General features: G+C 53.3%; 2 protein-coding genes across 2 annotated transcripts in view; both read right to left on the reverse strand.

The window, feature by feature from the left end:
* The window catches only part of LOC110082452 (espin), a 93,519-nt gene that overhangs the window by 3,669 nt on the left and 73,355 nt on the right, over positions 1-16,495 (reverse strand). The window contains 2 exon segments of the mRNA XM_072977737.2: positions 547-626; positions 13,813-14,091. Of these exon segments, the coding sequence (XP_072833838.2) occupies positions 547-626; positions 13,813-14,091 (359 nt within the window).
* On the reverse strand, positions 8,486-12,076 carry LOC140701648 (espin-like protein). Its single transcript, XM_072977736.2, has one exon. It carries the CDS (start codon positions 11,594-11,596, stop codon positions 9,902-9,904), a length of 1,695 nt encoding a protein of 564 aa, XP_072833837.2. The 5' UTR covers positions 11,597-12,076; the 3' UTR covers positions 8,486-9,901.

A 16,495-nucleotide genomic window follows, 5' to 3' on the forward strand; every position in this document is an offset into this window, starting at 1 on the left:
AGGAAGGAAGGAAGGAAGGAAGGAAGGAAGGAAGGAAGGAAGGAAGGAAGGAAGGAAGGAAGGAAGGAAGGAAGGAAGGAAGGAAGGAAGGAAGGAAGGAAGGAAGGAAGGAAGGAAGGAAGGAGCTCATAATGGATAGGGGGAAGGAAGGAAGGAGCTCATGATGGATAGAAGGAAGGAAGGAAGGACGGATGGACGGACGGACAGAAGGAAGGAATGAAGGAAAGAAGGAAGGAAGGAGCTCATGATGGATAGAAGGAAGGAAGGACGGATGGACGGACGGACGGACAGAAGGAAGGAAGGAATGAAGGAAAGAAGGAAGGAAGGAAGGAAGGAGCTCATGATGGATAGAAGGAAGGAAGGACGGATGGACGGACGGACGGACAGAAGGAAGAAAGGAGCTCATGATGGATGAATGGAAGGAAGGAAGGACAGACGGAAGGACAGAAGGAAGGAAGGAAGGAAGGAAAGAAAGAAGGAAGGAAGGAGCTCATGATGGATAGGAGGAAGGAAGGAAGGATCTCTTCTCCTTCAAAGCGGGCTCACCTTTCCTCTTCCATCTTCTTGCGAAGGATGTCTCTCCGCCAGGCGGGCATGGTAGCCAGGCGAGCCTCTTCTTCTCGTTCCTGCAACACAAGACACACAACAGCGCTCAGGGCTCCCTTCCCACGTCAGCCAGAACGAGAGCCCGGAGAAGGAATCAGAGGGTGAAGCAAGGGCCCGGACAGGGCCAGCTATCCGCCGGTTTCCAGTCTAATGGAGAAAGAGGGAAGGAGAAGAAGAGGTGGAAGGAGGGGAGGCAGGATCATGTCCAGATGATCTGAAGGGTAGGAGACCCCAGGCAGCAAATAGACCCATGCAGAGATCTTGAAATGGGTGGCAGAGCACCTCCCGAGATTAATCCTCATGGATTCTAACTTCTCTCTTGAGTAGGGCACAGCGGAGTTTCTCTAAAGAAACCCTTTTCTTCCACTCCCCCCCCATGCCTTGAAGAGCTACTCAGTTCAGGACTTCTGACTTTATCAGCACACCCATGAAGCTCTTCTTTCTCCAGGGATACGGTTAAATCCCACATCCGTGCGGTGACGGATTTGAGGGTGTGGGTGCCCGGACACTCGTCTCGCTGAGAGAAAAGGTGCCTGTTCTGCTGGAAGTCCAAAAAGGCAGAGCCGAGCCACCAGCCTCTGCCTTCCTACCTTGACTTTGCCTCTTGGCCCTGTCCTAGCCCATCAGCTGCTTTAGATGTCCCAGAGGTTGGTCCCTTTGGAAGTGTAGAGGGTGGCCGTGGGCATTTGGGGGCAGGGAGAAGTCCCAAAACGAGCCAAGGGCTGGAAGGAAACAGTAAAAACCACTGCCAACCAGCGAGGAGGCAAAACGGGATGTGCCCATCCAACCCCTTTCTCGTTTAGAGGGAAAGGAGATGGACACGAACCCTTGGCGCCAAGGGTTCAAGAGGATCCCCGAACATCTTCGAAGCAGCTTACGACGAGGCACACAAAATCCCAATGAAAAAGGTAAAGGAGATCCACAGCTAGGAGAAGAGGACCCTACAGGAATTTGACAATGGGGGTGTGAGAGCGTGAACTTACATATGGGACAATTGTGACGGCGAATATCAGGGAAAACTTCCTAACTGTTAGAGCAGTACAACAACAGGGCCCCGTGACCTCAGGAAGTGGTGGAGCGCTCCAACGCTGGAGACCTTCGAGAGAAAACTGGACCACCCTCGGCCAGTTCTGGTTTTACTGGGATTCCTGGGTGGGGAAGAGGGTTGGACCCGATGATCTTGGAGGCCCCTCCCAACTCCATGACGCCATGACGGTGGTACCCACAGGGGTTAAAGTTGGCAGAGGTGCAAAGAAACGGAGCTTTGCCCTGGAAACATGATGGTTTACTGTGTTTGGAGATTGTGGGAAAATAAAAGACGGGAGACCCTGGCCCGAAGGAGGTGACCGTATATATTTTAAGACTGGAAGGCAGCAACGGGAAAAGGAGTGTTCTGGAAAAGTAAAAAAAAAGATGGGATCAACAATGCAGCATGTCTTTGCAACCCTGTTTGAAGTGAGGTTTAAGCCAGCGTCTTAACAGAGAGGGTGGGTGTCAAGAAGGTGTTCGAAGACAGAAATGGCTATATCCATTAGATGTTCCTAAAGGGAGTTTTAGGCATAAGGAAAGGTAGCAGGACAATTAGGGAAAGATCTCGGTGATTCAGGGCAGTAGAATAGAAGGGGAAAAAAGGGAATGAGGACAGCCCCAGAGATTACGGGTCACGCATCCTTAGAAATAAAAGCATGTTAGTGGCGGAGAGACAGGACTCCGGTGGAGGGCTGTCTTTGCAAAACGTGATTTCAAAGGCGTCTTACGCTTAAGTCCTAAGGACGTATCCCCAAGAAAACAAGGGTTAGGGTCCAGGGTTAGAGTTTCTGTGACACTCACACACCAACAGCGCTGAAGGTCTTTCTGTGTTCTAAGGACGGGTTGTCTATAACTTTCATTTCGGCCTTGAAAAACGAGACGTTGAAGGGAGTACCATTTTAGGGGTGGAATTTTGGAAAGCGGGCAGGAAGCTGAGCTGAGGCAGCGGGCGGCCAGATAAGGGAGGTGGCGATGGAAGTTGCCCATGGGTGGCATCAGTGCGTGCAGAGAGATGCTATGCCCCCCTCTCCTTGGGCATGGCAAAATTATTACGCAGGGAAGGGCTGCCTGACGTGATCCCTCGGGCTCAGCGAACGACACAACGCGGCCGCCTGACCACCGGGCCCGGTGGCGTCCTCAGATGACCACCTCCTTCTTGCCGAAGGCGTCCGGGCTGGCTCCGTGCCCAGAAAAACCAACCAGGGCAAGAAGCTTAGGTGGGAGAGTCCTCGAAGCACGCGGGGGGCTTAGCGCTCAGCTTCCCCCAGGGAACTTGGGCCTTGAATTCCCGAGAGGTTTAGCCTTGAGAGGATCAAGGGGGAGAAGGAGCTAAGGTCAAAGGAGGCCACAGGGCGGGTTTCCGATGCCAAGGAACGGAGCAGGGCTGTGAGTGCTGCAGGAGCCAGTGGGGCCGGCATGGGCCCATGGGGGGCAGACACCAAGTCCCATCAACCATCTTCCCCAAGATGTTCCCTATTCCAGGTGTCAACAGTCCTGGCCTTCAGGAGCCAAGGAGCTGATTTGGCTTCTATGACAAATGTTCCTTGCTGAAGTTTGAATCCGTCCCAGGAGGACTGGAGCCTCTCCTTTTAGCTTTCGGGGAAGGGAAATCAACCCAGCGGAAGAGGAGCTGGTTTGCGGGCAGCGATGCTTGTCTGCCCGTGTGGAGCCGGGAGAGAGAGCTATGCCTGAAACCCTGGAGAGGGACCACCGTTGCCTGTCGGGGGTGACAAAACCAAGCAAGAGGTACCGGGGTACAAGGCCATGCGGTTTGAGAAAGAAGAGTCGTGTTTGAATCCTGATCCAGCCACAAAGATTACCAGGAGACCTTGATTCCCCCCCTCCTCTCGTTCTCCCTGTGCTCCGAACCTATTTCGGAGAGCTAGTAAGAGACTCTAGGTTGGCATCAATTGCGCCAGCTTTGCACAGAAAAGGCTCTGCGTCTAGTTTCCCCCAGTTGGCACAATCTCAGGCTGCAGCTGGGCTTCGAAATGAAAGGCTTTGGACTACATCTGCCAGCATTCCCACTGTCCGGGGATTCTAGGAACGGCGATCCAAAAGGGGGTCATTTTTCCTAAGCCTGATGGGGAAAAGCTCCAAGGAAAACAGCTACCTGTTCAGCAGTCAAAAAGAGGGATTTTACAAGAGAATTACAGACCCCAGACTCCTCCTCCATCCACCCGCTCTGCTGGCTGGGGGATTATGGGAGTTGTTGTCCAAAATAATAATTTCCCCCAGCCTCTGGGCTATAGAGGCATGTGCCTGACCTGCAGAAGGCATCGTGCTGAATCCATAGAACTGGGCATCAAAATAAACCATACAAGCTTCGAGGGGCCCAGGGCTTAGGACTGGGGAACCATTTAAGGTGGGGTGGAGTGACAGGGTTTGGGTAGACTGGGGATACAGGACTCATCATCCCTTCCAGGGCCCCCTTCACCGCCTTCACTCCTCCCAAATGCTTCCATTCCAACCGGCCATATAATTCTGCAGATCGGAACCCAGCTCATGGAGTTGTTTTTCCTCTTCCCTCCTCATCCTTCTTCTTTTGCTGTTACGTCTCTTCAGGCAGCAGGCCTGCTGGCGGGAACAGCCTGGCGTTACTGATTGTATCTAATCCGCTTCGGAAACCCTTGTAGATGACTAGAAGGGGGTAAAATGCTTTATATAAATAATCCCTTCGATTTCCACCACCCCCTCCCCACCGGATATATCCAAAGAAGGCATTCATTTACTCCTTCCCCCAGGTTCATTTTTCCCCCCGTGTGCGCAAGATTGTTCTTCTCGTTTTTAATCGCTTTGCTGCGGATTCGAGGGGAGCCAACGCGAAGAAATTAAGATTGAACATAAAGTCCCATGCCTTCAAAAAGAATAACTGGGACAACTGTCTTGGAACTTTTATAACTCCCCAGCGATTGGAGACATTCCTGTTCTGGATCACGGGTCCATCCCACGGACACCTGATGCCAAAAGCAACACGGGAATCTTCCAGATCTCACAGGTCTCTTTGGGCCTTTTCTTGCAAAGGGCCACTGGCTAACATGATGTTATCACTGGATAGCTCTGTGGTTGCGGTCTCTGGCTGTGGAGCCAGAGGTTGGGAGTTCAATTCCCCCTCTGGGCCCTCCTTGACAGGGGCTAGACTGGATGACCCCATAGGGTCCCTTTCCAGCTCTGCCGTTCTCTCCCATCTGAGCTGCCTGGGAACGATAAGACCCCTCAAGCTGGATCCATCCTGGTGGAGAACCAGAACTGTGCCCTTCTCCCTGACTTCTCTTACGTATAGCTTCAAAACGGGCTCTGGGAATTGGTCTCGCCCCCTGTCAAAGGACATATTTTTAAATCTATTTTATAGTCTGCGTTTTTAAGAAGCCTAGGTGGGTGGTCAAATGGCAAGCCGTTGTGATAAATAAATATTACTTAAATGGCAGCAGAACTCGGCAAGGCAAGGATCAGCGTGTAGGCCAATAAGCCCACATCTGGCGGGGGGGGGAAGTAGCCAAAGTGTATTAGCCCAGCTGTTTTTCCAGGATGCAGCTGTGGGCAAAGAGAGGATGCTTTTGAAGCTGTCTTTTCTTGTCACCTGGAGGCAACCTGAGCCTCACCACAGGCGATCAGGGAAGTGGTTTTTTACAGGGCCACACACACACACACACACACACACACACACACACACACACACACACACACACACACACACACACACACACACACACACACACACACACACACACACACAAACGGGCGGTTAGAAGAACATCCAAACCATTTTGGAAAAAACAATGAGTGAAAGTTGGCAAAAATGATACTCCGTCGTATCATTTTTGTGCCATTTCGCCATGTCTCTTCCCCCCCCCCCCCCCCGGACACTGTTCCCTGACATTCTCTTTAACAACAGCATGGAAAGTTCTTTTTTAAACAAAAAACAAAAATCAAAAAATTCCCATGACTCATTTCAATGTTCATAAAGCAACCCACTGCCACCCCACCCTCTGATTCACTTTCTTTTTCTGGACAAAATGACATTTACTAGGGAGAGAACTTGAAAACGTCTTCTTGCATAGTCTCAAAAAAAAGTCTCAAAACTTCCTTTTAAAAAAGGGGGAGGTTTTGAAAGCAACTGGAAGACTTTACATATCGCACCAAGAAAAGAGAACCGTCTTCCTGCCCCTTTGCCCTACGTTTAGAAGGCAAATTGGTTACTTCCTCGTTATACCAAAAAAGGAACTAGAAGTGGACAAAACGGGGGAATCAAAGGCTCTCTGCACTGCCGGCATCCTTTTCTTGCTTTACTCTCTCTTTTTTGGAAAGAACAAGGGCAAACCACAGCTCATGGATCCTCCAGAAAAAGGCAGTCACAGATCTCACCCGAAGCAGCATGTTTAAAACCCCCCAAATATCAATTTTTCAAAACTAGACGTAGATTGCCTACCATCTTTTGTTTTCTGCATTTTCTGGCATATTGAGGGCAACATGTGGAGCCTTTCAAGGGTCCCCCATCAGAATGCGGGTTCCCAAATCAGCCCCAAATGCCCACTCCTAGGTTATAGGTAAACCCTTGATGTATAAGTGACAATGTCCGGTTGGCATCCAGCAAGTTGTGCCAACGAGACCAGACTTACAGAATGAGTGGAGAGCCAGGGTGGTGTGTGGTTGATGAGAGGGAGAGACGGCCAAGAAAACTCAGCAGGGAAGTCCTTGAACATCTCATCAACCTTGAAAAACTGAGTAAATAAGGTGGCTTTATGGGGACGTGGTGGCACTGTGGGTTAAACCGCAGAAGCCTCTGGGCTGCAAGGTCAGAAGACCCAGCCACCGTAAGATCGAATCCATGCGACGGAGGGAGCTCCCGTTGCTTGTCCCAGCTCTTGCCAACCTAGCCGTTCGAAAGCATGTAAAAATGCGAGTCAATAAATAGGGACCACCTCGGTGGGAAGGTCATGGCATTCCATGTCTAGTTGCACTGGCCACGTGACCACAGAAAATGTCTTCGGACAAACGCTGGCTCTACGGCTTGGAGACGGGGATGAGCACTGCGCCCTAGAGTCGGACACAACTGGACTAAATGTCAAGGGGAACCTTTACCTTCAAGGTGGCTTTAAGTTGGAAGAGACTTGACGGGCTAGAACGGCAACAGATGTGTGGTGACACCGTTCCACAGAGCGGCTGAGGCAATGGGGCTACTCTCTCTATGACCAGATAACCAGATTTAGGTCTGCCTTGAGCCACTGAAGCCAAAGAAGAGAACCTTCCTATCCTATCTCCCCCACCTCTTCTCCATCTGTCTTCGAATCTTAGACGCTGCAAAGTGTCTCGACTACTCAGAGAGATTCTGTACCCCACGGATCACCAAACCTGGCCCTTCCTGGCCTCGACTCTTGGGGGGAGGGGGCGAAGTGCAGGGTGTACTGTGAAAAGCAGCAGCACCCACAGCATCAGAGAAAGAGAGCATGATGTTATTTTCATCATGATTATTCCAGAAGCAACTTTTAACTTTAAGAAAAGAAGGCCAATACGAGGAACAAATTCCTGTTGGATGCCTTGCAGGCCCAATTCCAGTGGGAAAGAAGTCATTCGTGGATCGAATCCCACGTACACCAAAATAATAATAATATGTTCGGCACGAACTCACCCAATTTTTTAAACGCCCCGAATGAAAACAAATACCTCCAGTTCCTTCCACACAACAGGCAACTTTATTGCTGAAATTGTCACAAAGAAACACCTCTCCCACTAAAGGCACACACACAAAACACAACCTCTCTTCCCCCCCCACTGCGCACCCCTCAACCCCACCTTGTGAACAAAACTAGGGATCCATCGCACACTCCTACACTGGCTGGAATGAAAAAAGCCCAAATCACAAAGGGAAACAGCACACAGGGACACACACACACACACGCAGCCCTGCTTGAAATCACAGGGGGGAAGTGTGCGAACCTTCTCTCCAAGGATGCTCTGGCAGTTCTGGGCAAACCCCCCCTTTACCAAAAAATAAAATAAAAATAAAAATCTGAAAGCAACATAATGCGAAGGGGACATCTTGTGTGGGATTCAGGCAAGCCAGAGGTGCCTGGCTAGCAACCCAACATCTGTCCAATGCTGCCAGAGTACAGCTCCCATCAGCCCCAGCCAGCAAATAGTTAGGGAGGATGGAGGTTGTGATCCAGCCTCTGGTGGAGCCCATAGACCGAAGGCCCATGTTCTCAGCTCACACAAGGCTTGGCGGGCTCCGGCTGTGTCCCGCATGAATCCCGCGCTTGTCTTATGACACCGCAACACTAAGCACGGCAGGACTGGAACACAGGACACACTTACTTCTACAGATGGCTGCTGTCCTGCGACCCATAAATAAACCCAAGAAACACTCTTGCTGGTAAGTTTCTGCTCAGCTCTGTACAAACTCTACTGCTGGCTTCTGCAGGACGTGGCTGAAAACCCCTGCCAATTTCTGCAAGGGTGAGGATTATGGCCAACAAGCTTTGATGATTTAAATATATATATATATCAAAAGTCTACAAAGCCCTGTACTGTTCTGACCTGTTCATTTTACCGTTTCCATAGGACTCTGCTGCTAAATGTTTGCTGCTCAACCTTGGCTGAAATCTTCAGAAGGAAAACCACCTTGATACAGGGCTCCAAATTCAAGCCATTGCCCAATTTCCACCCCGCCCCCCCCAAATTCCCTTGATGGATTTTCTCTAGCAATGGGTGGGGTGGGGGAGAGAGAGAGAAGGAACACCCAAATGCAAAACACAACAAAGCTGAAAATGTAGGGTTGACCTTGCAGAGATTTCCCCCCCCCCCCCAGCATCAGGATAAAAGGACAGCCCAGAAACACCGAGGGTGCCACGTCAAGAAAGATTCAACCACTGGCCTGCTGTTTTTTAAGATGGAGGAGGAGGGAAAGACTGCTTGTTCCTGGCCTCAGACAGCAAAAAGCTTTGGGGCAGCCCCCTTGCTGAGCCTAACACAGCCTGGGTGTAACAGAAGGGCCAAAGGCTTTAGAGTTTTGAGTTCTAGCATGAAAAGTGGGGTGGCAAAAATCAGCAAACGGCATTGACTCCAGTTTCATGGGGCTGGGGAACCCGCTTCGGGTTTTACTCCTCACAGTACAGAGGCCATAAAAGGTGGCAAACCCAACTCTGAAAATTCTCCTTCATCCTTTAAAACCTGGGCCAAACACGGAAAGGATTCACTGACTCATGAAACTGGGTGTCATTACAATATCCGCAGATGAGATAACGCAATGTAATAAAGTATATTATCATATGATAGTATTACAAGGGCATCGGGAAGCTGAGCTTCCCCTACACATTGCTTAGGGCTAGGGATTGTGGGGTGGGCATGGGTGGGAAGACCATATCATGGGGGGGGGACTGCTTGGTAGGGGGAAGACTCCAGAGTCATCTCTAGCTTGGAGGCCAAAGAGGAGACTCAGCCTCAGGCCATAAAACAGGGGCTCCCCACTTCTGGCTCCAGCCGCTAGCAGCCCCAGCCCAAATACCCAACGGCCACGGGTTCAAGGAGTTGAAGGCCGAAGGTGTCATGGATGGCGAATAAGACTGTGAAGCTGAACCATTAGGGCAGCCTTCCCCAACAGAGCTCTCGGATTTCAACGCCCATATAATCCTTTCCCACTCCAATGTCCTCCAAAATACCAGGAAGGGCTTCACATGGGGTCAAAGGGGTGTTATAGGTCTGCAGGGCCAGGATCCAGCCCAAAGCCTCTCTAGGCTGGCGCCTTGTTCCCACAGCGGCTGAGGAGGGGTTGCAGAGAAGCCGACGCTCGTGGGGCGGTGGCGGCTTTCTGCGGTCACCCGCTCCAATGAAGTCCTAGGTATTCACAGATGCTCAAGAGCCTGGCTTTTGGTTGAGCTGTCATGGCCAGCGAGGGTCTGCAGGGCTTAGCCACCCTCTGTGTCCCTGCCCACAAAAGCCAGATTCCGGGGGGTTGCGTGTCGCCCGAAGTGGACACCGTTGCCTTCTCTCCACCGTCCACTTTGCCGGGGAAGCCTGCAGGTCGTTGCACGTCTTAGGGCTGGAAGACATCCTCCAGGGAAGCCCAGCAACCGTGTCCTCTCCTCTCCGATCCCACCACCCACTTGGGTGGGGTTTCCTCCAGAGAGATCAGCCCCAGAGCACCTCCCAGGAAGGTGGCAGGGGGTCCCGACCAGATGATGCCCAGACTGGGGTGCAGATTTGGGGGGGAGCCAGACGTCGGATGAAGGCAGCCACGCTCTCTGCACACACGCAGGAGGCGACGCTCTCAGATGTCAAACAGCTCGGCCTCCTTCTCTTTCCAGAAGGAGAAGCTCCGGTCGATGTAGCGACAAATGTCTTCGTTGCAAAAGTCTCCCAGCTCCGAAACCAGCGGAATGGAGCCCTCCTGGCTCTGGGGCTCCGGGATCGGAGCCAAATCTTCCCCGGGCACGTCGGGTTCCTGGATATCGCTCCCCATCAATGTTTGCGAAGACTCCTGGTGGGAGAGGCAGGGCAGAGAGCCGGGGGCCTCCGTGGGCAGATCGCCGTCTCCTCCTCCATCCCTGTCAGGCGGTCCCGGGCTGTCCCCAAAGAACTGCTGCTTGAGGTCCTCAAAGCCATCAGCCCAGTCTCGCTGGCCGGCCTCCACCTCCTCCATCACGGCCTTGTGGAACTGCCGGATCAGCTCCCAGCTGTGGCTGCCCAGCCGGTCGAACATCTCGTAGCAGAGCAAGTGCCGGAACCGGCGCTCGGCTCGGCTGAGGTTCATCTCCAAGAGCTGGAAGTAACCCAGCATGAAGAGGTCCAGGGTGAGGCTGTCGTAGGGCACCGGGGAGCCGCCAACGTGGGGCAGGAAGTGCTCCGGCCAGGAGAGCATGTTGGTGCGGCTCAGGCGCCGGATCTGCCGGCTGGGCACCTGGCTGATGATGCTCCGCCAGTGGGCAATCAGTTTCCCCACCACCTGCCGCTGCTTCATGAAGTACAACAGCCGGTCGTCCTCGCTGGGCTTGTTCCCCGCAGAAGGGCCGGGGAAGCCGCTGTACGCTTTGCTATCCTCCTCCGCCTCCTCCTCCTGCGCGTTGGCACAGGGGGCAGCAACCGTCCTCGGTGGAGCCCTGTGCCGCTCCGATTCCGTGAATGTCCACTTCTTCCAGTGCTCCAGGAAGAGGTAGACGATCCGCTCCTTTCGCATGTCGATGTAGTCCTGGACGCAGCTCAGCTCCGTCTGCACCGGGAGGCTCCGGGTGAGGTGGTCGGCGCTGAACAAAGCCTCTTCCGAAGGCTCCCCTCCTCCTGCGCAGGGAAGGCCCCCCTGCCTTGGGAGAAGGGCTTCGGCTTCCCCATAGAAGGGGCCCTCCCCAGGCACCCCGAAGGGCTCAATGCCGCCAAGGTAGTCTTCCTCCAAGATGGGTTGCCGGCCAAGGGGCAGCTGTGCGGTGATCAGCGGCAGAGACCGTTTCCTCTTGTACACCCGCTCTGGTGCGGCGTCCGGCTGCCGGGCCTGCAGCTGGAGCTCGTAGTTCGCCTTGAGGTTCTTCACCGACACCCCCGACTGCACGATCTCCTTCTCCGCCTCCTCCCGGGTGCAGCTGAAGGACTGGGACCGGGCGATGTTGGCCGTCGGGCCTTCCTTGCAAGGTGGCACAGCCTGGGCCCCGGCGTCGCCGGCCGGACCCGCCGGTTCCAGGGCTTCGGGCATCACCCGGTCGGCCAGGCGGGTGGCCTTGCCCCCCAGGGTGGCCAAGAGGAGGGCCATGCTCTTCAGGAGGGTGGAGATCTTGCTGCACCAGGCGGGCAGGTCCTCGGCCAGGCCCTGCGGGCGCTCGGGGCTGACCGCCCTGGCCAAGGCGGCCGAGACGGGCATCAGCTGCTGTAGCTCCCGCTCCATCTGCGCCAGCTCGCGCTCCACCTTCTGGACCTTGTGCATGACTTGGAGGTTCTGGATCTGCTTCTCCAGGTGGAGGATGTCGTCTTCCGTCATGAGCTCCCCGAAGGGCCCCAGGAGGGCATGGTGGGCGTGGGAGTAGCGCCAGCCTTCCTGGGCATAGCCACCCCCAGAACGAAGCTACAGCAGGACGAGAAAGCACAGGAGGGGGGGCAAAAGGTCGCCCTCAGGAGAGGCCTGGACGGCGTCCGTCTCTCGCCTATGCGGTGCCTTACAGGGCCCTCGTGGTGTAATGAGGAACAGAGGAGGCCGGCCGAGGGCGTTGCGCCGGGAGGAACGTAGGTGGGGGCGAGGGCTTGAGCGGAGTGGCCGGGAGGAAGTCGTCGGAAATGAACAGAAAGAAAGAGGAAGACTTACGGTTTTCTCCTCCCGCGGTGGGCCCGTGGGGGAACCGCACCAGGAAGACAACGGCCTTATTGATGCGACGGCAAAGGCCACCGGGAGCGTTCGCACATTACACCACGGAGTGAGCATGTAAGGCATTTAACCCTGCAGTATCTGGTCTTGGGGTGGGCTCACTTGCCTTTCTCTCCCCCCGCCCCCCAATCAGAGGACCGTTCCAATTGGAAGCACTGTAGGAGAAGCCGAAGCCTGGCCCATCAGGGGCCCTGCCTAGGTGCCGTCTGCCCCGGAGACCCCCTTGGCCCCGACCGCTGCCCCCCCAGCAAATACTGCAGGTTAAACACATTTCAGAGCCAGCCACACCAAAGCAAAGAGCGAAAAGAGGCATGCCGAAGCCACAGCAGACGCATGCAGGTCACTCTGCCCACCCCAAGCTCAGAGAAGAATCTCACGCAGGCTTGGAAGGAAGAAGCTGTATATGATGGGCCACCCGTTGGTCCTCTAACCCTGCCTTCTGAGCTCTCGAGGGACCATCCAGGGCCCTTTCAAGGCTGCTTTGAGCATACATAGTCCTCCCAAAGGGAATCACTGTCATGCGGTGGGTGGGTGGGTGTCAGACTCAGGAGGCCTGAGTTCAAATCCCCACTCAGCCCTGGAGGCTCATTGGGAAAGGTGCCAAAGGAAAAACATGCTCGGACCATCTCACATCACTCAAAATGTTTTAAGAGGTGTCGTGTATTGGAAGCAACCCGACAGGGTGTAACTGGATGTCGCATGAAGTTGTTAAAAAGCCCCTTTTGTTTCGATTTTATTCTGGTTTGTTGTACAGAGAAACCAACCTCCATCTAATCTGAATCCCTTCTTGATGATAGGGGTGATTCCCATGACAAAAGGATTCGAAAGGAGCTTCCGAACCAAGCACAACGAAACCAGTCGGTCCCACCAAACCCATCCAATGAAAGAGTTGACTGTTTTCCACGTTGGCCTGGCATCTCCGTGGCACCCTCTACCTTCCGCTTTGCATGGACAACCCCGGGGTCTTTCTGGATCAAGAAGGATCTAAAGCAAAAGGACCGGCGGCGAAGTCCTCGGTTCCCATCCCAAGAACGGAAATTCCAACTCAACATGGGGAAGAATTCCCGGAGGGCAAGCTTTGTTTGACAGCAGGGCACATGGCCTTGGAGATGAGGGGGGCCTCTGCTTTGTGCTTTGTGTTTCTGAACTCCACCGGCTTCCCCTTCTGAAGGAGAAAGGTGGGAGAGAAAGAAACCGAACCAAGGAACCGACGAGCGAGGCGAGGGGCATTCCTGGACTGGCTAGATCACCTCGTGGGATCACTTCCAACGCAACCATTCTAGGATTTGATCATTTCCTGCTATAAGCTGGAGGGGATAAAAGGGAGCGACGTGTCCCAACAGTCTAGCAGCTCCTCCGCCTAGCTGCTGATCAATGAGCCACAAATACCCCGGATCCTCAGGTCCAGCCCCTCTCAAGGAGGCCCAGTGGGGCATCGACCTCCCAGGGATGAAGCCACTGAGCAATCCAGCAGTTCTTTCCGTCTTTCCTCCTAGGGCCTGATTTCCAGCCCCCGATCCTCCTTATTGCCTTCCAGAGCATCTCGCCGGACTATCCCTCAGAAATTTAGGCGAAATGACAACACTCTAGATTCAGACCACAGGCAAGAGTGCTTATGGCTCTCCAGATGTTACTGGGGCAACCTCTGTGTCACTGCTCGCCACTAGCTACCAGAATCAGCCTAGCCACATCTGCAGGCCACCAGGGCCTCCTCCCCAGTTCTCCAGAGAAAGCGCCTCAAGAGGGCATCACTGCAATCTCCACCACACCACACAGGCCGTGCTTCGAGCCACAGTGCCCCCCCCATGCATGCACCGCCCCCCAACCCGCGCTACCTTGCGTCTCTGCTCCTCCTCCTCCTGGATCTTCATCTGGAGCTTCCGGACCATCACCTGGCGCTTCCACTCCGGGATGGGCCTGCCTTGCTCATCGTGGGTGGGGATCAGGCCCTCGAGGTCCACTTGGCCGGCTGGGGCTGAGGAGGCGAGGGGCGGCAAGGAGCCGTTCACAACCGGTTCAGGCGAGGTGGCAGGCCGGGGGGCAGAAGCTGCTTCGGGGGTAGAAGGAGGAGTTGGGCTCCTGGTTGGGGAGGGGGAGGATGCCGGAGTCTCCACCTGGGGGGGGGGAGAAAGAAGCAGAATCTGAGTGTTTCTAGAAGATGGAAAAAATCCTCTGCCCCCTTCTCTGGTCATTTCCACGGTTTAAAATTCAGCTGCAGGATGCAACCTTTTTAAAATAGAAGATACACAATTTCTTTCATTTTGTTAAAAAAAAACGGAAAGTTCGTGGCCTCTGTTTGGAAAGCGATTGGCCATTGAGCTAAGTAGCCTCAAGGGGCAGATGCCAGAAGGTGGCAAAGAAGGCTTTGGAGATGAAAACTCTCAGAAGCCTTCAGTGCTCGCTGGGCTGGCCAGGATTCCTGGGAGTTGTAGTCCTAGAACATCCAGGGTGCCAAGGTTGGGGGACCCTTGCTCTGTGGGAAAGAGGGCTGTGGTGTACAGTCTGCCTTGAGCCTCTGCGTTGAGCCCTCTGGAATCAAGGCAAGGATGGCGAGGGCTGCTGAGTTGCCCAAACCAAAGAGAGGTTCGACACCACACCAGCCAGCTTCTGATCACACCCCTAGCCTTTGGCCTCAGGCAGCCCAAAGTCTGGAGACGGATTTGCCTGTTGCATTACTTATGGCCAACTGTGCTTCCTTTCGTGCCCAAAGTGGGCAGGATGGGCGATGGTTGACCCTTCATTTTGGGGGCATGGAAGTTTGAATGGTTATGGGGGGGAGGCGGCCTTCGCAAGCCGCAATGGGGTTGTTCCATAACAGATCACCAGAAACGCTTTCAAAATTTAACCACTACATCTCAGATGTTGACTGAAAGGGCTGCGCTGGGTCATTTCGCCTTTTATCATTTTAACTATTATTTTGTATTGAATTATATGATAGGATTCCAAAACACCAGGCACAGTCAATCAAAATTATAACCACCTTGACTGGTCTTACATCATAGATACAAGTTTTGACCAAAAACCGAAGTTATCTGTTAAATATCGGTGCTGTTCCCAATATTGCCGTTTTTTGTAGCTCTGATGGGGTTATTTCTGAATTTTGCAACTGCTTATAGTACTGATGATGATGATGATGATGATGATGATGATGATGATGATGATGATGATGATGATGATGATGATTTAAAGACCTTTCCCATACAGTAGGTCTAAGGTTTTCATGCAATGTGGACTTAAGTCACTTCTGGAGCTCCCTCTAAGATTTGGGGTCCTGAAGCTTAATTTCAGAGTAGATTTGCCCCTGCTGGTGGGGTGTGTGTGATCCTGTCCCATTTCTAGAGTCGAAGCAAGGGTTCTGAGCTGCTCTCCAGCTACCTCTGGATGCCGAAATCCATGCCTCCCTTTGAAGTAGGGGCAACTTCCCGTCCTACTTCCTGCCACATCCAGAGCATCGCTCCGTGAACCAAACAAGGTGGGTTTCAGGGTCAAAAGCATCCGAGGACACCCCGGGCTCTTCAGAGCTGCACAAGTTTATCCGGTAACAACTGGGGGCACCCAATCAGAAGCAACCCCCCCCCCGCGCGCCTGTAGGAGAGTCCTGTGGCTCCAGTTTCATGGAGGGTGGAAGAGAAGGTGACCTTCACTCCAGATTTCAGTTTAAAAACTTTTAGGAGGTCTCCGTGGTGCTGAAACCTCCCCCCAGAATGGATTTCAGCACCTCGGAGAGCTCTCTTCAAGTCTGGGCTAAACCTAGGGCCATCTGCCATAAAACCGGAGGCCCCCACCCCAGCCACCTCCAACATCAAGCTAAAAAATAACAAGGATCAAACACTTGATATTCCTCATGACAGCAAGGATAGAGAGAGAGAGAGCAGTAGTGCAGTTACTCTTTTACTCTTTAAAACGCCACTACCCCCCCACCACCACTAACTGCATCTTATGCAGGAAAAGGAACCAATTCTGGCCAACCCGTATACAGTGGTGCCTCGCTTAACGAGCGCACTGTACAACGATGAATCTGCATAGCGATCCCCTTTTCGGGATCGCTAATGCGGAGGCATAGCATCGGTCCCTATGGCAAAAACTCACATAGTGACGATAGGTAAGCGTTTCGCTTACCGATCCTCGCTTTGCGATTCCTGCAGATCAGCAGTTTGGCGGTTCTAAAATGGCCACCGGACGCCTGAAATGGCCACGCGCAGCATTTTCGCGCCCTCCGCTCGCTTACCAAGGGCGCGAAAATGGCTGCCGCTATGGAGGAATCTTCGCTGAACTGTAAGTTTAGGGCCCATTGGAATGCATTAAACAATGTTTAATGCGTTCCAATGGGTTTTTATGTTCTGTTTAGCGATGTTTTCACATAGTGAGGGTTAATCCGGAACGGATTAACCTCGCTATGCAAGGCACCACTGTACTTTTACTGCGTTGCCTGCAGGCTCTGATTTTTAACCCATTGGAAAGCACCTTGCTGAAGTTTTGATATTCGGTGGGGGGGGATATGTGGTTTGGAGTCCCCCC

Source organism: Pogona vitticeps, chromosome 7 (genome assembly GCF_051106095.1).
Source record: "Pogona vitticeps strain Pit_001003342236 chromosome 7, PviZW2.1, whole genome shotgun sequence".
NCBI classification, from domain to species: domain Eukaryota; kingdom Metazoa; phylum Chordata; class Lepidosauria; order Squamata; family Agamidae; genus Pogona; species Pogona vitticeps.

Coding starts and splice junctions, on each gene's coding strand:
- LOC140701648 (XM_072977736.2), bottom strand. CDS start 11,596: ATGACGGAAGACGACATCCTCCACCTGGAGAAGCAGATCCAGAACCTC.